Source organism: Natrix helvetica, assembly GCF_964273705.1.
Source record: "Natrix helvetica genome assembly, chromosome: 4".
Classification (NCBI taxonomy): domain Eukaryota; kingdom Metazoa; phylum Chordata; class Lepidosauria; order Squamata; family Natricidae; genus Natrix; species Natrix helvetica.
In genome coordinates, this window is record NC_138550.1 from 139,194,339 (window position 1) to 139,217,777 (window position 23,439).

General features: G+C 34.6%; 1 protein-coding gene across 4 annotated transcripts in view; it reads left to right on the plus strand.

Moving 5' to 3' along the window:
* Nucleotides 1-23,439, plus strand: part of RALYL (RALY RNA binding protein like) — a 226,592-nt gene that overhangs the window by 191,588 nt on the left and 11,565 nt on the right. For all 4 annotated transcript variants that reach the window (XM_081952442.1, XM_081952444.1, XM_081952443.1 and 1 more), the window contains 6 exons: nt 8,064-8,139; nt 11,358-11,390; nt 18,793-18,840; nt 20,215-20,378; nt 20,583-20,696; nt 22,883-23,055. In XM_081952442.1, the coding sequence (XP_081808568.1) occupies nt 8,064-8,139; nt 11,358-11,390; nt 18,793-18,840; nt 20,215-20,378; nt 20,583-20,696; nt 22,883-23,055 (608 nt within the window). The remainder of the gene's footprint in view (nt 1-8,063; nt 8,140-11,357; nt 11,391-18,792; nt 18,841-20,214; nt 20,379-20,582; nt 20,697-22,882; nt 23,056-23,439) is intronic.

The following is a 23,439-nucleotide window of genomic DNA, read 5'->3' on the forward strand; positions in this document are numbered from 1 at the left end:
TGGCAATTATTCAACAGAAGAGCAGAAATCAAAATTCTCTTTTCTTTATTCAGTTATTTTCTTATTTCCTATATTTTTATCTTCATTTTTTTAACTTTTACTATATTAGAAATGCAGTTCTACAATATTTTTAAAATGAACTTGTCAAAGATAACCTCGGATGCAATCCAGACAATGTGGAATACTTAGCAATAGATGCTGACATTATACAAGTTGCTTGAATGCTAGGCCCATTGAGTTTTAATACTATTGATTGCTTCTACTAATTTCTACTCTGCCAGATCAGCTCAACATATGTTACCATTGCAGCTGAAAATTAGGGACTAACAATGTAAAAAAAAAATCAATAAAAACAATCAGAAACTAAAGTGCACTATTGAAGTTAAAATGGAAAACTCAGCAATCAGAATTCAAAGTAGAAATTCGACTATAAACCAAGTATTCCTATAAATAAAAATATCCTAAATGGTTTTTTTTTTAATCCTGGACAATAGAACCAAAACTGTAATGCTGTTTTCCAAAATGAAAGAATTGGCTGTCGACATTTTACATGTTTCCTGTATTTTGTGTTTCTGGTGGTCATTTTTCTTGAAGAAAAAGTAACAGGTAGTAAGAGATAAGCAGTATAGCCAGCTATGGTTAGATTTTAAGGAAGGAGGTAGAAACTGACATTTAATACGTCCTGCAGTTATTCCCTGACCTCCGGTCCTTCCGACGCGCCCTAAAAAGTTGGCTTTTCCAGCAAGCCAGCCTGGCCTGTTAATTTTAACTCATTTTTAAATGTATTGTCCTATAAATTCGGGTGGGTTTTTTTTTTTTTTGGATATGTATTTAATTTCTTTTTAACTTTTGGGATGTGTGTTTTTTAATGTTGTACGCCGCCCTGAGTCCTTTGGGAGAAGGGCAGCATATAAGTCCAATAAAAACAAAACAAAACAAAACAAACAAACAATTCCCCAATTCCCTACCCTGTTTGCCAATCCACATGAAAGACAACTCTAATTTTATGCAAATTTGAATTCAACACTCTCAGGTTTCATCTATATACAAGAGAATTCCTGGGTGGAAAGGGCTAAAATTTTCAAAAATATTTACAAGAGATGAGAAATACCAAAAGCTGTCATTGTGCTTTATTTATTACATTAATTATAATTGTTATTGTTTTCTAGAATAACATTTTAAAGTTATTTCAAGAAACATTTTAACCATCCAAAAGTAGACAACTATGAAAGCACTCAGTCATTAGGAATAAGAGTTTCAGTATCAACTTTTTACTTATAAAAATGGTAATTACTAGTCATTTTTATAGCAGTAACCCATATCTCACCATATCTCAAGAGCTATGGTGTATAAAGCAGCACCTCCGCTCCTTTCGTATTAAGCTTAAGACCCACCTATTCCAAGCAGCTGGCCTGGCTCAACTTTGATCTAACCATATCGCTCCTGACTGGCTTTTACTGGGTATTTTAATTATATTTAATTATCTAGGGGTTTTTAAATATTGTATTTTAATTGTTTTATTTATCAGCCGACCTCCTCCTTGTGTATGTCTCGGTATATGTCTCTGTTATATGTTTGTTTTGTCCATATTTATTTCATATGTTTCATTGTACGCCGCCCCGAGTCCTTCGGGAGAGGGTGCGGCTAAGAAATAAATATTTAAGAAATAAATATTTATATAGATCTTCATTTTGCTTCCACTTTGTGAGTCAGGATGCACTGAGAGTGAGTGATTAGCCAAGTGTTTATTTTCCCTGGGTGAAGATGAATTTGATTCCTTATTCAACATCTTAACCACTACATTATATTGTGAGTTTTTCAAGACTATTGATACTCAGTTAGTTTTTAGGAATTAAAGTTCAACATATTTGTAGGGTTATCCATACAAAATTCATTTGAACTCTCATTGTCATGTTCCATTGTGTCTTATGTACATTTTTCATAGATAAATAGAATGTAGATTCCAATGAACTCAATAGCTTCATAAATTGGAATAACATGATTTCTCAAACAGAAATTGTTGCCTCCTTCAACAGAAGAAATTAAGTTGTATTTAGTTCATTGATAAATATGTCATGCAATCGGGTGAAAGCTATCCTGGCAGTAATCAGAGAAAAAGCGTCCTTAAATTTCAACTAAGTATGAATTATTGCAGCTGTATGCAAATAGTGAGAGCTAAAATATAAAGCACTCAAGATAATTGGCTTTTCCAAAACAATTGCCTTTAATAAACGGACACCTGTGTGACTGAAAATGGCTGAGCTTTGAATCTAAATCCCTAAGCGCTAAAGCTATTCTTTGCAGTATGCTTTTAAATAATTTCCTATATCTGAATAACATTTCCCATGTAAGTGGCACCTGAAAAAGGAAGAGTTGTGGATGCTAATTGATGGAAATAGAAAATGCGCATGATTATTTTTAATAATGGATTAGTGCCAACCAAATTTAGTTACAGAAACTATAGAATTATTGGGATGCATTTGAACACTATCAAGCCATGGGATGTGCACCTATCAACTGGATTTTTCTCCAGGGAGGATATTAAGAGTTCTAAATCAAAGGAAGAGTTTATTTGCGTTAGGCAGATTCCCTACTTCAGATTTTCTTCCTGTAGATAGAGGGGAGCAATGCTGTTATGGAGAAAAAGGGACCAATTACAACATACAGTATATGTCCTCTGTCATAAATGGATAATAAAACATAATAACCATACGTTTTGGGGGGGGATCACAAAGAAAACATTAAAAGTACACAAAAACCTGTACTTTCTTCATTAGTGGTGCAACTTAGAAATGGGCAAGGACAGTCTTGTGCCCAACAGCCCCTCTGATTTACTAGTTTTCGTTTTTATTGTTTAAAAATAAGTTACAAATATGTTTATATAACATGGTATAACTGACAGAACATTGATTGTATAATTCATAATAGCACATAAATGATAAACTTTTAAATATGTAAACTTATCAAGCAAGGAAATTGTAACTCTTAAATAATAGAAACAATAATATGTTTCAGAGATATATAAGATAAGTTTAGCATTTCCAGAAAACAATAATTAGATTTAAATCCTGCCATGATTGTGGAGGGAGGGTAATGGTCAAGTGCTACTAAGTTCTCTTGACACTTGACCATTTAGAGTAAGAGTAAGGCTACCCTAACTATAGATGAATGTAACTTTAGGATTAATGGTGCTGTATTCTTCAGACAATGCCCTAAAGACTGGCAGGATTGTAAATTACTTTGGGCAGAGATGTATCATTACAAGACTTGGGTAAGATTGCCTCCTTCACACATAAGCACTTTTTTGTGACTCTCCATCCTGCCATATAAGCAGAACATTATCACAGAATATATCTGGGAGAACATAAGGCAGTCTCTCCACTTGCTTCAATTATATTTACAAAAAAAGAACTATTCATAAAGAAATGAGTAATGAGAATTACAACATGTATTTCAGAGAAAATCTTCATTCTTTTCCATTTCCTTGCATAATATATTATTTTACCAGTTAAGCACAGATAATATTTAGTAACTAGGTTGAGGTGACACAGATGTTTGGCAAGGATGAGCAGAACTTGGAGAGAATTTTGTGAGTATTACTATGAGTTGCTGTAGATCACTAAGACTTAGTCACTTTTTAGTCACTTCTTAAAGGAACTATATTATACCCATCGTGTCTTTCTCTAATGGGGGAAAGCAGGCATGAACTTTCCATGTAAAAGGGTAATTCTGGTGATGAAAATAATATTCTTGAACTAAAGATACGCTCAATGAATTCCTGGCCCTCAGTGCCTCCATTCCTTGAGCTGCTACTTTGCATCCGACTTTAAATGGTACATATTTAAAGTCTAATAAAAGCAAAATAGTTTTGTGGAACTTGATATCTTCCTGTCTGGTATATATGATCAGTTATGGGAAATGACTTTTCTTTAATATTTCAGTAGAGAATTCTCAGAAGCTAAATTTGCAGTTAAAAATATGGATCACAGTTTGAAATACTGGGATAATTTAGATGTATTTTGTGCAAACTTTTTCTTGGATGTTGCAATAAATGGTAAAAAGAGTTCAAGCCATCTGGTCTTCCAGTATTGCCAGCCATTTACTGTACGTTGAGACAGTGAAAAGAATTAAATACAATATATAAATTAATGGCTTACTACAATTCATAAAATGATTATTGTCTACTACAGATTTAAAATTGAATATATTGATAAACCTTTCGACTTTTTATATTTTCAAATTGGAATCTGTTAGATCAAATTGTAATAACACCATTTCAATTTAAGCTCTTACGGTTCCAGTAGAAAATTCAGGCAGTTCTGTTATATAGATATCAGAAATACTGTGGAAGATAAACTGATATTTTTTATTACCCCGTATTTTTTTTAAAGTATCTGTTTTGCCAAAAATATGTACCTGTTTTCCCTAAAATAAGACTTTTCCAGATAATAAGCCCAATCGGGTTTTTGAGCACATGCGCTAAAATAAGCCCTCCCCCAAGAATAAGCCCTCTCTGAAAATATTGCAACGAAGCAGCCATGAGGTGATCATGCTCGCTACTTCCTGCACCTCAAAAATAATAAGACCTCTCCGAAAATAAGGCCAAGTGCTTATTTCGGGGGGCAAAAGAAAATAAAACCCTCTCTTATTTTTGGGGAAATACAGTACATCTTTAATTCAAGTCAAATTACATGGTGTAAAAATTGAAAGTAGAAGGTCCCAAAGGCAGGTAAGTTAGTTAGTTTTAGTTAAAGCTAGTTTCAGTATGGTGAGAATGTCCATATATTTTAAAAAGAATGTCCACAATAACTTTATGAAAGATTAGATGTTTTGTATGTGTGTTGCACCAAGTCATATCCATTCTCCAATTAAATGAGAAATTACTTGATGTTTGCATGATTTGTTTGATGTTGTTGTTGTTACTGGAATATATTTTAATGTTCTTTTTGATAGGCTTTGAAATGATATCGATAATTAGAGAAATAATACATAATTTTTTGGCCAAATAGTCCAATAGTATTCTTTTAAATAGAGAGAATAAAAATTCAGAAAAATCTCAGCAACAACAAAGCATTTAAAAACAGACATTTTGAAATATTTTGGGGGATAAGAGGATTAAGTATATTTTTTTATTTCATATCATGCTGAAACATGCAGAAGACTCACCTCTTAGAAAGAATTTAACACCACAGTGGTAGGCCAATACTTACGTTATTCCAAACTCAGGTATATATAGCATTGTTAAAACTGGATAGCAGGACCCGGAACTGAATAGAGTCATCATTGTAAAAAAAAAACTAAAAAAACCTGGAATTAAATACATTACAGAACAAAGTTGAGAGACCCACAAGAAATCAACATGACTGAAGATATCTAAACTATGAGGTAATTGTTAAATTTTATTTAACTAATTCAGGAATAAAATCAACGATATTATGAAATCTATTAACAGTTTGCCTCATATTGAGCCATCAAAAGTGAGTATCGGGGGGGGGGGGATAGTAGATTTCATGTTTTCCAGAAGACCTGTGAATTCTGAGAAATCCTTAATTCTTAAGAATATAAAAATATAATCAAATATTTACCAAAGAGTAATGATTAATATGAGGAAAAATATAGAGATTAATGCTATGTCTAAAGTAGTTTTCCTTTCAATTTCATAAATATTGCATGTTTCTAACATATTATTGAGCCATAAGTTTGTATATTGGGAATAAGTGACCTTAAAACTGCCTTATTAAAAATCTGCAGAAGTGCCCATTTATAATAAAAGGTCACTGGATGTAATTTCCATTGTAATTATGGTACACAAACTCCATATAGAGGTCTTGCACAGGTAAAAACATCCCGCTATCATTTCTTGTAATAAGGAGAGAATTATTAGATTTTTTTTATTTTTTAAAAGACATAGCTTTAAAACCTTCACAGATATATCTCAGAAGATTTGATCTTTTCTAATCTGTTAAGAATGCATTGTATCATATTATATAGATAATAAAATTTACCCTGCAAAAATTTCAGTACGATTTGGCTTTAGTCAAACAAATCCCCCCTCATAATTTTTAAAAAGCATATTTTGATAATGCAAAATGTCTTTTAGAAGTCAAATGTTAGTTTAGAAATCATACCTAGTTTTTTCTTACGTCCAACTATTCAATCCACATATCAGAATATACGTGAAACATACAAAATATAAATTTCTACATTATTGATTTATTCAACTTGTATGCCAACTCACAAATGACTTTGGGCAGTTTGCAGCCAAATTAAAAACAATATAAACAGGGCATATCAAAGACAAACAAAACAAATTTGCAACTGAGGATGTCAATCAATAGACGATTACATGAAGCAATATGTATTATATGTAGTGCAAATTAGGACATTGGTCTGGTCTAACAGAAAAAGACTAAGCCTCTTATTTCAGAGATAACAATAACTAATAAGCAAAGTAATTTTATATATATTAACTATAGAAAAGTGAAGAATCAACACCAGATAAATGAATAATAAAGAAGTTCAGAAAGGGAAAATTCAAATGAAATGTTTCTTTTAGAACAGTGAATCCAAGAATAAATTTAAATATAGCAATCTTTTAATGTACACTAATGTTTTCTAGTGACTTGCAATGAGAATCAAAACTTTATAGTTCTTATACACAAAGAATAAATCTATACAGAAAGCTGAATAAAGACTATGATTCATATGTTTGTCAGATGATATAAATGAAGTCTTCTAAGGCCTAGAAACTGCAGAAAATGAGATTGAAAAGATCTTATCCATTATTGAATTAAGATGCTATCTACCTATTCCTGACCTGACCTAAACCATGCTGATTTAAATCTGCTACTTAAATCTTTTCCAAGTTGTTGCTGCTGCATAGGAATGTGACATTCATACTAGCCAAGGAAATAATTGTTTTGTTCGTCTAGCAATGCCTTTGTTTCTTTCTTCATATTAGTCGGTAGAGAAACACCGACTAATCTGGTACTTCTGCATGGATGAAAAATGTTTCTTAGAGTTCTTCAATATAAAATTCCATTTGTAAACATTTTAAAAAAACCTGAAATGAATTCAGTTAGTAAATATACACTCAACTAATTTAAACTCTTCACATGGTAATGTATATAGATATTATAACTTATTAACTGGACTCATGTTAAATCATATACTGCCCCAAGTTCTAAAGGAATCTGAGAATGCAACCTGAAACTCAACAAATATTAGCTCAAAAAGAATTTTCTAATATATGTTTGTTTTTGTGCTGTCTACCTTATTATTCAAAGTGACATAGAAAGAAATTAAGCACCATCTCCATCTCTTTATTTTTTTTATTTTTCCCCCTTTTTTAAAAAAATAATTATTATAGAAATTTACAGCTAGAATAATATCAGAAATATACGTATATTATAGTCTTCCATTTGTTAATTTTGGGAACTTCCCTTAAAAGTTCCTGCTTGTAAGAAAATGATTGTGGGTGATTTATTATGCTGTGATGTTTTATAAGCAAGTGGACAGTGCTTATTCTTCCTTCTCTATCTTTCTCCCTATTTGAGGATAATATTTTCACATTGCCAAAAATATTTGTCTGAACAGAACTATTAAAAAGAAGCAAGATAATAATCACACAATTTAGGTCAATATTATTGACAGGTACAATTTTATCATAAAAAGTTTGTATCATTGTTTATAAAGTGAAAAATAGAGAACCTTATCTAAACATCCTCTGAATGTTTTATCAAAGGTCTCTAGGGATGATTTTTGTGCGTGGTTTTGGGAAAGGTAACAATGTTAGCAGTCAGATTAAATATCTATAGCACCACTTTCTCCTGGAAACCCCAAAGCATGTTCTGTATTTTTAGGCCTGAAGTACTAAATCTTAAGGTCTGATCTATGCATAAATCAAAATATAGAGTGTGAGAGACTGAAGCAGTAATCTGCAGACAAAGAGCCAACTTGTTCCTATAATACTTTCTCCAATGTTATACATTATTACATATGATCTCCCTGTCTCTCTTTCAATGCTCCATTTTAATTCAGTTGTGCAACATGCTTATTTTCAGACATTAACATGGCAGGGGAGCCAAAACCATACAGACCTAAGCTGGGAACTAAGCGACCACTTTCTGCTCTCTACAGGTAAGCTGCCTGATTGATTAAAGAACCTATGAAGTGTTTTTGAAGTTTTTGGTGAATGTTTCTTGGTAAAATATTCACCCTTGCTTGAATATCTATGCGTTCGGCTGCCCCTTGGCAGAGAAATCTTGCTGGAAACAAATGGTGCCAACACTTAGCATTCTTTTTTTTCTTTTTTTTAGAATTTGCAGCTTGGTTTCTATCCAAAACCTATCTTGCCATGTTTCTTTCAGCCTTTATCAGGACTTCTTCACCTAAATAGTATATACAGGGACACCCACTGGCACCATTCCCTTAGCCCCTTATTAAGAAATAAGATTGATAGTTCTGTAAACTAACTAGAGTTTAATTTGTGAAACATATCTTTACTGCCTGAAACCAGCCAAACTTTAATAATAGCAATAGCATTTAGACTTTCATAATGCTTTACAGCCCTCTCTAAGCAATTCACAAAGTCGGCAAATTTCCCCCAAAATCTGGGTCTGCATTTTACTGACCTCAGAAGAATGGAAGGCTGAGTAAAATCTTAAGCCAGTCAGGTTCGAAGTCCTGGCAGTGGGCAATACTGCATTCTAAGCACTGCACACCATGAATCGTACCTAAAGCTTCAACTTTTTGTCACCTGAGTGAAATCTCTATGTGTGATAGATTTATCAGAGTTACAGCCACACATAGATATTTGAGGCAATGCAATTTCAGTTAATTACTCAGCACTCAAAAAAATTTATGAGATGTTCAACATTTTATGAGATGCTCTACATCTCATTCTACAGAAGTTTGAACTGCCTATAGGAAACTATTATCTATTTTACCCTACTCATGAATAGAAGTGTCTCAGATATAACTAGGCAAGAAATAGTGACCAGCTGTCAGTGGCTACTTCTTTCACCTTCTGGACCTCTCTTGCGCTTTTCATTTTAGAAGAAAGAATATTTGAGAGCTCATGTGAATTATTGTGTCTCTAGACAACTGCTTTTAGTACAGATACTATTGCTTAAAGCTCCCAGGGTTACTGAATCTAAGAAAGAATTTATTTCAATGCAATTTTACATTTAAAAAAAGTTCCACAGTTTAGAACAATATACAAAAAAGATCTCTGCTGACCAATGGGCCTTTGTGGTCATGGATATTTCAAAAGAGTTTTCCTGGCAGCTATTCTATTCTATTAAACTTTCAGGAGTGCATCTGTTAGCTTATAACACAATAAACATCCTAGCATCAGATCATTTCATCAACTCTCACATGACTTTGTATTCTAAGTAGCCCCTGCTCATCTTTTGCAATAAAATAATCATGAAGGTGCTTGAGCAGTTGCTCACCATGTCACCCCAGACACATTGAACATCTGGATCCATTTCCATCTGAGTTACAGATTGGATTTGGCACTGATAATTTAGGCAAACTAATTCATCCAGTGGACGAAAAATATAAAATAAGGTGTTTGTATAATTCTCCTGATTTTTTTTTCAATATAGTCTTCTCATGTACCCTAAATAACTATATGAATGCTGGCCAGTATAATCATGCTTATGGTTATAATTATTACTGAAATGTCTATTAAATCAGTTGTTATTGTTCCAAACTGAAAGTATGGCAGAGAATTTCTTGATAAAGATGATCCATTACATAGATAAAGGAGAGGACAACAAAACATGGAAAGAGACTGATGGTTAAATTCCAGTTCATCCAGTTACTGCCCAATTCTGCTGTGCTTCATCCTGAGATGCTGCCAGAGCCCTCCAAGATCATGTCTGAAGATGGTTAATTGAAAAAGTCATAGGTCAGATCTGAATCGAGCCAAGCTAAAACAGCAAATAAATATGTTTCCCTCCTCCAGAAAAGGAGATGCAAATGTGTTTTGAGGCCAGAAGCAATTATAGATCAGGTTCCAAAAGAAACAGCAACAGAAATTTGAAGCAGGCTCTAGCTATTAATGGTTTAGTGCAGTTTCTCAATCCAATTTTAATGCTTATTGGGGAATTCTGGGAGTTGAAGTCCACAAAGCTAAAAGTTGCTGAAGTTGAGAAACACTGGTCTACATTAAAAGGGGGATGGGTAACAATTGCATGAAAATTATGTAGTTCATGACGAATTCTGAGAAAGTTGAGTTTCTGAATTACCATGAATGCTACATGCATAAATATCATCCTTAGTGGTAGTGTTTCATATACCAATTTGACTTCAACATTTTTATTTTAGCTTCCATAGCACCAAGTTACTAATTTAAAGATCAGTTTAATGAAAGGCCAATAGATAATTGTGTTCCTCTCTTTCCTAATATTTTTTTTTAAATAATTTACTGTATCTCCACAAATCTCTTGAAACCATTTACACTCAAAGGGGGTCAAACTGAGGGCAGCCATATTTTGAGCAAATTGAATCTCAGTTTGTAAGAATGGATTTCAAACTGTTTTTTTAATTATAGTTTTTCGTTCACAGGCCATCACACATAAAAATATCTCTTCTTTTTTCATCAGGGAAACACATATTTAGTTGCATTTATTAGCAACCTAGTGAAATCTTATCATTTATATTCATTACATATCTCTAAAAGTGTGGGTTTCATTATCTAGAAAAGCTATTTATTTATATTTCGTTTTCCCCCAAAGAGTTCAAGATCTCTCCAACCTCTTTGACCCTCTCAATAACCCAGAGATAAATTATAATATTAGACTGTGTCCTTCAAAATTAATGACAGAATCCTGGATTTTCTTGATCATAGGGAACAAGTCAACAGAAAAGGTTATTTGCACCTCTGCCAGCAAGAAGATAGGACTCAAATTGTCATTCTATGGAAGAAAGCGGTGTCCTTCAGGGAAGGGGGCAGGGAGGGAGGGAGGAACAAATGAAGAACTTCACAAATTGCAGCTGAGATGGCACCATGGATAAGCCATGGCTAGCAGAATGTATTTGAGAAGAATATCTGCTGATTCAATAAACTGATCTGGGAAGTGACAAATCTAGTAATGGTAATGTTTTATCTCTTGTAAGAGAACCAGAAATAAGCTGCTGCTTTCAAAGTCATGGTTCTGAAATGAGTAAAGGCACTCACACACTCCAGAATGTTAAGATGGACTCTTGGGGTACTTGGCTTTTGTGAGGCCTTGAATTCTGCATAATATAAGGTCTTTATCTTGTGTAGCTACAGCATGCAGTGTAAACCTTGTGCCATGCATTATTTTTTCAACAAATTTAACTATTTTTGTTATTTTATTTAACAGACTTGAATCAAAAGAACCTTTCCTTTCTGTTGGGTGAGTAAGAACATTTTGGTTTAATTTTAGAAAAAAATAACTGCATAATTATATCTTTCAGTAGCTTTCAGCTATTCAAAGGGAATAGTAGTAATATTTTATTTACTTTTGGAGAGCTTCAGTAATGAATAGAAAAATATAGAGTATTTGGGACAGAATATATTTTTCAGAAGTCTTCAGTCTTTAACTTATGACCAGATGTTTAATAACTCATAAACCACACAGCCATTGTAAAGCCCTCTCCACAGTCACATGCCCGCATTTTGGATGCTTGGCAATTAGCTTGCATTTACGACTCGTTGAAGCATTCTATGGTTATGTGACGGAAAATTGCAATTGTTGCCATTTAAGTGCTGATTCACTTAATCACCCCCATAACAACAGTCATAAAATTGGGTCCAGTTAAGTGCTTTGACTTGTAACTACCATGATTTATGATTTTAAAAATTCCAGTCCCAATTGGAGTCGTATGTCAAGGATTACCGATATATATATAATCAGTACAATATCATTTCCAATTGCTTTCTTGACTAAAGAATAGTCTTATCAAAGAATTAACAGAGATCCTAAATATTTATCAATATTGTTATCACAACCTAAATAACATAAATACCAGAAGTCTATGGAGATTCTCAGTCATGCTTGTTCCAAAGGTGCTTTTTAAAGAGGCAACTGGACATTCTGTTTTTTCTTTGAAGATGTTTCATTTCTCATCCAAGAAGCTTCTTTGGTTCTGGCTGGATGGTGGGGAATGGAAGAATGTATATTCCGTGCACACAGCTGGGCATTTGCATTCTTTTGAAGAGACATTAAGGTTTATCTATGTCATCAGGGCAAATGGGTGTGGAGCCTTCTTGGCTTTGAATAGGGCAAATGGGTGTGGAGCCTTCTTGGAATTATTGAAGCGACTGTGTTGTAGACTGAAGATAGATGATTTCCTCAACTTATTATGATAATTGGGACTGGAACTTCCATCTCTAAGCAGTTGTTAAGTGAGTCATCATGTGACTGCACCAGAGTTTGCTACCTTGCTATGGTTGTTAAGTGAATCTGGCCTCTCCCATTAACTTTGCTTAATAGAAACTGGCTGGGAAAGTCACAAAAGGCAATCATATGATCCAAGATACTGCATCCATCATAAATAAATGCTGGTTGTCAAGCATCCAAATCACGTGGGGGGGGGGCACTGCAACAGTTGTAGGTGCAAGGGCCAATCGTAAGTCAGTTTTTCAGCACCCTTGTAACTTTGAACAGTCACTAAACGAATGATGTTAAGTTGAGGCCTACCTGTAGTGGTTTTATATAAATAATCTATGGATATGGAGTACGGATCTCTGTGAACCTGCATTCTCGTTGTTCCTTGAACAGAAGTCCTAAGGCATATAGCAGCTCTTTTCTTGCAGATGATCCGCTGAACATTTCAAAGGCAACTTTTCAGTGAAAAAGCTGACCAAAACTCACTAAAAATAATCCTCCAATTTAGTTTTGTAAAAAGCAGATTGTCAAATCTGTTAATGGTCTATAGGAAGTCTGTAATTACCAGTAGAGTGGGTGGTTTTTAGGGTTTTCTTTTACACATGTATTTTAACTGCTTCTGATGTAGACCTCAAAATAACTATGCTTAAGAATGAACAAACAACAGTCAGACAGATAAAAATACACTAACAGATGCATTGGAAAGATGTTAAATTGAAGTGAGCTAACATACAAGTTAAAAACATTTTCCACCACTTCCAATTTTACTCTTTCCATTCCTTAACAAGATAATTATCATCGAATGGACACTTTTGGAATGAAATGCTTCTAGAAGAATCTTCAACTTGATACCAGTTAATTTTGATTATGTAAATCAGCCTTCTCCAAGTTGACATCTTTACCTTCTTGTGGGTAAAAAAAAAATCCTGTTAAGGATTTGGTTATAAAATGTACATAGTCAGGATGAGACGAGTCCACTTTTGTGTATTTGAAAATCAGTGTTGCATTTTGAAGGGGTTTCAGCTTTAATCCTATACCACTAAGAAAATTGAACCTTCGTTTTAGAGTAGCCTTTTGTAATCAAGTGCTATCCAGATGTAATGGATTTCAGCTCCCAAAGGCCATGCTAGCTAACTAAGATTTATGGCATTTGAAATAGAGGACACAACGTTGGAACGCTTGAACAGGAAAGAATATGGCAAGTTTTCAGAAGAGATGCACTAAATTTCAGATTTTCAGACAGAGCTCAGATTCTGTTGTTTAGGAGTTTCAGCAAATTCGTTGTGAAATATCACATCAGCTTCCTCACCTGAGTGCAGACATAGTATAATTTTTTCTTTGATTATGTCAGCAGGAGGGATAATTAATTGTATTGGAAGAACTGCCCAATATATACCATTTGGAGAAACAGTAATATAATGTGAGGTTATAGTAATAATAATGCCATCAATATGAAATAATAATTATACTATACCAGCTCTTAGTATCATTGGCATATTTCTTGGCATATTCATATATGCTACTCTTAAGCACCCTTCATATAATTTTCTTATGAATATGTTCATTTACCTTTTATGTCATTAGATAGCACCCATCCAGCTGAGCTGAGACTTAATTTTCCAATTAAGGAAAATTGGGAATTCTAGGAACTACATTTCCCAAGTGATTAAACTTTACCAAGAAGCAAAGGCAATAGCAAAAAGCTAATTGTTTTCAGGAAAAAAAATCTTGCTTTCCTGTAACATGAAATTCTAAGATCTTAAGCCTCGAAGACCTCAGGGCTTCCCTACTGATGGCAAAGCCTTTCTGATATCTAGTAACCTCCCATCATGCCTATATTTTCCAGAAACCAAATCCTTAAGACCAATTAAGAGAAGCAAAGAGTGACAAACAAGCTGCCAAAATGTATACTTTGCCTCAAGAAGCCTAGGACATGCTGAAAATCCCATGGATGTTCCCACAACAGCACATTTTAAGCCTATAAAAAATGAAAACAGGAAAACCTCAAAGACCCAGAGGTCAAGATGATGGAATCCTGCAGTGCAACCTTTATCTGAAATCTTTATGCTTTGGAAGAAGAAACTGATTTACTTCTTTGGACTAGAACATGAGTCCCCTGTCTGGACTATTATCAGGCTGCGGCATGCAAACAAGCGAAGCCACATCCTCGGGATAAGAGATTAACAGAGTTGGAATGGACCTTATAGTCATTAGTCCAACCCCACCCCCGCTCAAGCAGGAGATCCTACACCATTTCTGATAAATGGCAGTCCAATCTCTTCTTGAAAGTCTCAAGTGATAAAGCCCCCACAACAGGCAAGCTGTTCCATTGGTTGATTGTTCTCACTGTCAGAAAGCTCCTCCTTATTTAGCAGCATGCTAAACAACACCCCCTCCGGTCCACGGAAAATCCTCTCTCCAAGGAATCAGTCCCTGGTGCCCAAAAGATTGGGGGCCACTGGTCTAGAAGAACGAACTTTTGGAACAGCAGCCTCCATCCTCAAAATCCTAAATTTCCTATGGGTGGATGTTCAGAAGTTATAACCAAGCATCTTTCACAGATACGTGCCAGCCTCTCCTCAGTTCTAGGCCCATGGAGTGAGTTAGCCCAACCTTACTCAAAGAGCCAGAACCTAAAGTACAACAGAAAAAAAATGGGATGCCAGGCACATAGTTTATATATTGGGGATAAACAGCTTCATAAATTATTGTAGTCACTGTTGCACATTTCTATTTTCTTTTTCTCTCAATTGTAACAGCTCATGCGTTAGACATCCTTAGGCTTTACTGTGGCTTCAGATTCAAACATTCTAGTTATAATCTTGATGGGTTTCATTTGATGGCAGTCCATTTTCTCTGAATGTGAATTTTCCTAAAACAGTTTTTTATGCCATAGTATGAGAATATTATATTTTCCCTGCTTGAAATAGAAATGTACAATTCTGCAAAATTCAGTCTGGGGTAATTGAGCAAAATAATACAGTGAGCAGTATATTGCATGATTGTAGATGAATTTATAATTTTCTGATCCTCATGGAATCCTTTATGTGAATGTTTAATTATGTACAATAACTAAATAGTGCAAAACAAATGAGACTTTAATTATGTATGGAAAGAATCATTATGTCTCACTTTATAATGTGTCAATTCATTACAACTACTATTTGCTTGTTGCAGATTAAGTGCTGTTGCTGTTTATCATTGGCAAAAAAAAACAATCAAGATTCGTGTGATTTTTAACAAATTCCTATATATATATATATATATATATAAGTTGACATATGAAGAACTGTATCCAGTTAATTTTTGTCCCTAACATAACATTTTTCATTAGGATAATTTGTTCATCTCTTTATAGTCCTTTTACATGCAGAGTAGGAAATTGGGGACTATCCAGATTGAGAAGGGACTGGAAATGACACAGGGAAAGAAAGAAAAGAAAAGTTGTACTATATAAAAGGAAGACTGATAGCACAGTATTGTATTTCTTTTGTTACATTTCTCCTTTCCTCCATTGCAGCTCCATGCCAACTGTCTTCTCCCCAACCTAAAGTTATGAGGGTAGAAATCCACCAACATACTGAGACGGGAGTTACCACTTGGCCCAGTTCAAAGTTGAAAAGCTCAGGAAAGGAGCTACCTAAGTAACAGGAAGTTGCTACACCAGCAAAATCTCTAATTTGCTTCTATCTTCCAACTCCACTATCCGTTTTTTACAGCTAAGAAAAATAATTCAAGAGTCCAGTAAAATATAATATAGGATCTGCTAAATTATAGAGCTAAAGGCAGTTTTGTGCATTTATTGATAATGGAGAGAAACTTGTCATCCTAGTGCAACAAAAGAAGTTTGGGCCATGCACTGGTCAACCGTGTCAGGACTAGTTAACATTTGGGTGGAAATCCAAGAGTATACTGTAGGTTAGACTAGGAAGACAGAAAACATCCTAGAAAAAGGCAGTGACAAAGCACCTTGGTGCATGGATGTGTTTCTGTCATCAGGAGCTGAGCCCAACCTAAAAGAAGACTTTAATTAATATTATTATATTACCTTGCTTTATAGTAATAATAGGAGAAAAGACTTCCAGTTGCTGGCTGTATTAGAACTTTTTTTCCCATCATTGTTTGCCTATGCTTACACTATTTCTCATTTTATGATTTTAAGGTTGCCAGAGTTTAGGACAGGAAAATTAGCTAAAAAGAGATGACTGCTGTGGATGAGGTGGGATCAATACCATTTTCTGGTACTATAGAAAATAGAAAATATTGTCATTATATTTGTGAACTTATTGTATGTGCATTAAAGCAAACTTATTCTAAGTAATTTTTTCTGTGTACAAGGCAGCTTCCACTTGTCTTTTTACAAATGTCTTTTAAAAATATTATTCCATATTTTTAAAAATAGCAATAGTTGGGCAAATAAAAAAAAATTAATCCAACCAGGTCATAAAATTCAGTAACCCATTTGTTTGAAATTAAAGCATGGACATCTGTAGGGCTTGGGAGACAAAAGACAAAATCTATATCATAATACAACCGCTGTGACTTACATACTTGTATCTGATGTCAGTTGTAAGCATATAATTATGGCAGTTGTGTGCTGATGTCACCAGCTATACATCATTTTGGCAACATTTGCTGTAGATGTTCCTTCTGTGAAATCTGTCTACAAATAAACAGGACAATTCCACATAGCCATAGTTTGAGGAACTCAACATTTTTTAAATTAAAAGAATTCAATACAATAATCGCTCCATAAGAAATAAGAAGGTTGCATGTGTCTCTTATTATATATAATAACATAGACTGTAAATTGCATATGGATGTGAATTAGGCAAATAATGCAACATATTATGTCAGTGGGACAGTCACTATTATGATTCAGAAAAATTACTATCTTCAGTTTTCAACTTTATGTTTTCATTTACTCCTTTATTTTTCTTATTTTCTATTTTCATTACCATAGAAAGAGAGAAGAGGGGATGTGAGTGATTCAACAGAATTTTTCAAAATAAAAGAAAATGTTTCATTTTGGAAGTTCATACTATTAGCTAGTTTTTGTCATTCATATGTTTACCATTTGGCATATATATATCAAGATCACATAATAAATATTTTTATTTGGTATAAAAGTAAAGGATTATTTGATGCCTAGATATTCATATTAAGGAAAGTGAGCTGATCTCTGCTCCCCACTGTAGCTCGAGTTAATTTCTGAAACCTTTTCCTGATATTTGGCAGGCTTTCAAGAACATCTTTTTAAATGTGGTAGGTGAGGGAGAGAATTGAGGCAAATATTTCTGTATGAGTCACAAATGCTGTTTTCATGGAGGGGAGGGGGATTGATACAATTTAAGCTTAAAATAGCCATGCACCTTAACTTAAAGTTGATTTTTACAACTCTATTTGAACTTATTATTGGATTCTGTCTAGCAGAGGGTAAAGAAAGAGAGGGCTGGGACTCAGTCATGAAACATTAAAAATATTAAAAATAAAGCTCACGTGACCATAACCACATCTTTCCAAAATGTCATTTTCTTAGGAGTCATGGGTCTCAGATTTTGGACATATTCTATATATTAGACCAAATGAACCATTTTTTGGTTCAAAAATTGTTGTCCTATGATATGCCATTTCATCCAATTAAAGATTATGCCAACAGGTTTTAGTACTATATATAAACAAAATATAGATTATTACTTTTATTTTTGCTTTAAAAATTACCGTATTTTTCAGACTATAAGAGTATAAGACACATCAAGATTTTGAAGAGGCAAATTTAAAAAAAACGTTTTTGCACTCTGCAGACCTCCCAAAAATGGCCCCGATTTTCACGAAAACAAGCCTGTTTTTTGTCCCAAAAAAGGGCATGCATAGCCTTTAGGAGGCTTATAGAGTGCTCTTGGGGACTGGGGGGGGGGGGGCAAAAAACAGCCTGGTTTTTTTGCTCATTTTTGCCCTCCCCAGCCCCCAGGAACACTCTGGAAGCCTCCTAAAGGCTATGCACGGCCATTTTTGCAAAGTGGGTGGGGGTGAATGCTGTATTCAGTGTATAAGACGCACCCAGATTTTCAGCCTCTTTTTTGAGGGAAAAAGGTTTCATACTCCGAAAAATACAGTAGCTCTTTTTTTTCTCTGATTTTATTATTTTTTTAATAATTATGTCAAGGTGGCAAACATATCTAATATTCCTTTCCTCCTCGTATTTTCCCCACCTGTGAGGTCAGGTGAGTTTAAAGCGAGCAACTGGCCCCAAAGCTTTCATGTCTGAGATGGGATTGGAACTCATAGATTCCTGGTTCTAACCTGGTGCCTTAACCATAAGACCAAACTGAGATATAAATTCTTATTGTGATTCATGCCTTGCAAATTATTAACTAATATAATTTGCCTCATCTCTTCATGGGACTTTTCTTTGCTCTTCTTGCAGGGGTTATGTCTTTGATTATGATTATTACAGAGATGATTTCTACAATCGGTATGTGTGCTTTTGTTCCTGCCTTTGAATGTTTGAACTGCATTTTTTATTTATTAGAAGAGATTGGGAAGAGAGCATTAATTTTCTCAGGAAATCATCAGGAGTTGTGAAAGTTTTGAACTGGGTCTATGGGAAAGGCATTTTAGATAGATCCTTTAGAGCAGGGAACTTTAAGACTTGTGGACTTCAATAGCTAGCTGGGGAATTCTGGGAGTTGAAGTCCACATGTCTTAAAGTTTCCAAGTTTGGACACCCCTGCTTTAGATGAAAGGATAAGCTTGTTTCAATATATATGTTGATGTACATTTTTAATAATCTGAATTACAGTTAAGTTTAAATATCCTTAAATAAATTCAATAGTTATAGTTAGTTACTTATATGTAAAACATTTTTTTCTCAATTTAATAAGCTGTCAGCTGTTGTTGTTTTATCTTGGACAAGGTTTTCACTCAGCCAAGCTCTCCTAGCCATGAAAAGAGCTTTGAGCTCTGTAGCTCTTCAAGCTACAGAACTTCGCTGGTAGTTGTGCTGGGAACTCTGTGTGCATATAAATATTAGTACGGAATATTAATACCATTATGGAATAGGACAAGCCAGGCTTAGGTAAAATTTTCAAACACATAAACTACAAATCAGAAATACAGTATTTCTGTATTGGCATCTCCTGTTGATTTATCATATATATGTAGATCATTTGGGAGCATATTTACCTATAAATAATTCTAACTTGTTCCAAGAAAGTATGCACAGAATTATGCAGATTTATCTAATGACAACCATATGTTTAAAACCAATATGATTTGAAGTTGGGAGTATGATATCAGTGGAAATAATGTTTTTCATCCTATAAACAGTTAAAATTTGGTTAGAAGTTAATGGGGCTGTATCAAGGAAAGACATTTCCTGTATCAAGGAAAGACATTTAGATAAAGACATTTATCGTTCTTCAAAAATACTTGAAGTTCTTAATCATTCTCTTTGCGAGTTAGAAGTACTTCTGTTTATTTGTGAAGATAAGATCAGCTTAGTTTTGTGCTCTTTATATGTATAGATATTATGGAAGGTCATGATGTCTGAGAGTACTGCAAATTGTAAACCAAACACATCTGCAAGGGAAAGTGGAATTGCTTTTTATATTTTCATAATTAGTTGGCTGAAATAAAATTATATAGATAAAATGCAACACACTGACTGTAATGAAATATAAATATGCTTATTGATGAACTCTTGAAATCTAATTTGACTCTGATTAAACCTTTTGAGATATTGGAGGTCAGTTTTCTCATGAGAAAGAACAGAATTTAGTATGCAAAATGTATCTAACATAAAATTACAATTCAACATTCCAAAGCCTCTGTTTCTATTTCTCTTAAGGTTATTTGATTACCACAGCCGGGTTCCTGCCCCACCTCGTGCTGTGATTCCATTGAAACGCCCACGAGTAACAGTCACAGCAACTCGCAGAGGAAAAGGAGTCTTCTCCATGAAAGGAACATCAAGGTCTACATCAAGTGGAGCTTCTTCATCAGGATCAAAATGTGAGTTCATGCCTACATTGTGAACTAACTTCTTTGGTTTTAAAAATAACCAAGGGTAATTACATGTGCAGGTGACTATCCACCCTCCCAAAAATGTTTGTTTTATTAGCAGTGTATTATTTAGTTAACAGAAGATGTGTTCCTCCTAAAAAAATAATAATATACCATTTTATTATTGCTGTTCTATTCTTTTTTCACTTTCAGTGAAATCAGATGAATTGCAGACAATCAAGAAGGAATTAACGCAGATCAAAACAAAAATTGATTCTTTGCTAGGGAGACTGGAGAAGATTGAAAAGCAGCAGAAAGCTCAATCAGGTAGAAGAAAATTGCCTATAACTCTTAGTAACTCATTAAAACATGAATTAATCCACTGTAAAATCAATTATATTGTCATTTGAGGTTGGAGATAGGTACCAGTGAATATTTTGAGGTGTTTAAATTAAGGTGTTTTAAGTTTTAAAATTTTGAGTTTAAGTTAAGGCGTTTAAGTTTTCCTCAATTTTAGAGTTAGATGTAAACCTAAAAATTGAAGAAAACCTTGAACATTCTATCATGATCCACCAGTTAAAATTAAATTCAAAAGGCAATTTATTTTGAAACTCTCTCTGGTGAGAAAGACAATAAAATCACAGTTTTACTGTGATGCAGATTATAGATATAGTACATCCAATCTGGGTTGGTTGCCAGGACCAGAAGTTTAGTCTTCCAAGCCAGAGTCTTCAGACTCGTGTTGGAGCCCATCTTCAGGGAACTTCTCTCTCACCAGAATGTTCCAGAATGAGAATGTTTTGGTGAGAAAGAAGTTCCCTAAGGATGGGCTCCAGCACAAGTCCAAAGACTCCAGCTTGGAAGACTAAACCTCTGGTCCTGGCAACTGACCAGATTGGATGTATTTATAATCTGCATCATAGGAAAACTGCATTTATTGAGTGTTTTTCTGAATAGAAGAGACAATCTTTAAACTGATTCATGAGTTTGAGATTGAGTCAACTGATTTCATGACAGGCCAGTCCTTCAGTAGAGTTTCTTCAAAACATTTGGCTGTTTCCTCTGCTTATTTGAGATTAAATCTTGATTCACTGGAGTTCGTATTTAGCTAGGGTAGGGTTAATGTAATGTTAATGTGATTCCCTCTTTACCAAAAAAAAAAAAAAAAAACCCCATACAATGTCTTGTACATTTTTGGATTAATCTCTATTCCAGTGATGGCAAACCTATGGCACGTGACTACAAGTGACTTCCAGTTTGCTCGGAGGGTCATTTTGAGCGCTCTGAAGGCGTCAGGGAAGCCTCCGGACCGTCCCTGAAGCCTTCGGAACGCTTAAAAGAACCCTCTGAGCAAACCAGAAGTGACTTCCTGTTTGCTCGAAGGGTCATTTTGAGCATTCCGAAGGCTTAAGGGAAGCCTCTGGACGGTCCCTGAAGCCTCCGGAGGGCCTCCGGGAGGGCGGGGGAGGCTCTTTTCACCCTCCCCAGGCTCCTATAAAGCCTCTGGAGCCTGGGGAGGGTGAAAAAAGCATGTAAAAATTGGGGGGTCGCGCCTGTTGTGCGCGCATGCACGCTGGAGGGGTCGCACATTGCATTATGGGTGTGGCACGCCCGCACACGACGCCTCCTGCGCTCCCCCCACTTGTGGCACGCGAGCCAAAAAAGGTTCGCCATCGCTGCTCTATTGGAATGTTTGCAAGACAGTGCAAAAAATGTTCTGTTGTCCAGTGGAATTAAAAAATGGGAACAAATTGGCTAAATAATTCAACAGTATAAAATAAAATAAAATGGAAATAGAAAAGGAATGAAAGCAATATCCAAAAGTGAAACAGTTCACAATTAGAACTAAATAAGATACCTTTATGCATCCTTTAATGAAATCTGTAACTCAGTATCTCTTAAAAAATCAATGCCACTATTAGCAGTGGCAACAGGTGTCCTGCTAATCGTTCCTGATTCTAGGGGGCTCTGCGCATCTTCATTTCAAAGCCGAAGAGCCAGCGCTGTCGAAGACATCTCTGTGGTCATGTGGCCAGCATGACTAAACACCAAAGGAACACGGAACGCTGTTACCTTCCTACCAAAAATGATCCCTATTTTTCTACTTACATTTTTTATGTGTTTTCAAATTGCTAGATTGACAGAAGCTGGGACAAGTAATGGTTCACTCCGTTACTCGACCCTAGGGATTCAAACCGTCGAACTGCTGACCTTTCTGATAGACAAAACTCATCTCTGGTTCTCTGTTATCACTGTTCATATTGATATGAACTATTTAGCCACTTGTTCTCTCAACTTTCATTGTCTCCAGATGATAGAGAAGGGACATCTATACTAACATATAGTCTACTCCCTTCTATTAAATCAATGTCTAAAAGTTAATTAACTATGTGGTTTAATTGATAAATGTGCTATTAATTATATGATTAGTCCTTTATTCTGATAGTTTTTAATAATCCATAAATGTGATAATGCCATGCAAGTGGAATTATATGGTAATTTGTATATTCCAGAAGTCCAAAAGAAACAACTAGAAGACTGTGTAGAGTTGATCCAAGAAGAATGCATATCAGAGAATGCAGACAACTCTACAGAAGAGCCTATTGAAGGAGGGCTGGATGGGGATGGAGAAGAAATGACAGATGGGATAGAGGAAGATTTTGATGAGGATGGTAGTAATGAGCTGGTAAGAAATTGCAAGTGTCCTAGTAGAGTAAAGAAAAGGAGAAACAGAATAACAAGAGGTGGCTACCATGTTCCATCTTCTAATTTAATCTACAGTAGCATAGTGATTATAACCACTGTTAATAAAAACATTCTCTGGTATATCCAGAATAAATAAAAACACTTTTTTGTTGCTTTATAATCTCCATTTTAAGATAGTAGGAAATGAATTTTATACCTTTAATGCAACTCTTTATTGCTTACCAGTAGGGTTTTCAAGCATTATTCCAAAGGTTAAGTAAATAATTAATATCACCTTTCTTCAAAAAAAGGTCACCGTATGGATAATTCTTCTAAAATCTTTAACCTAACCCAGTAATTGTATCTCTATTTTATAAATCAAATG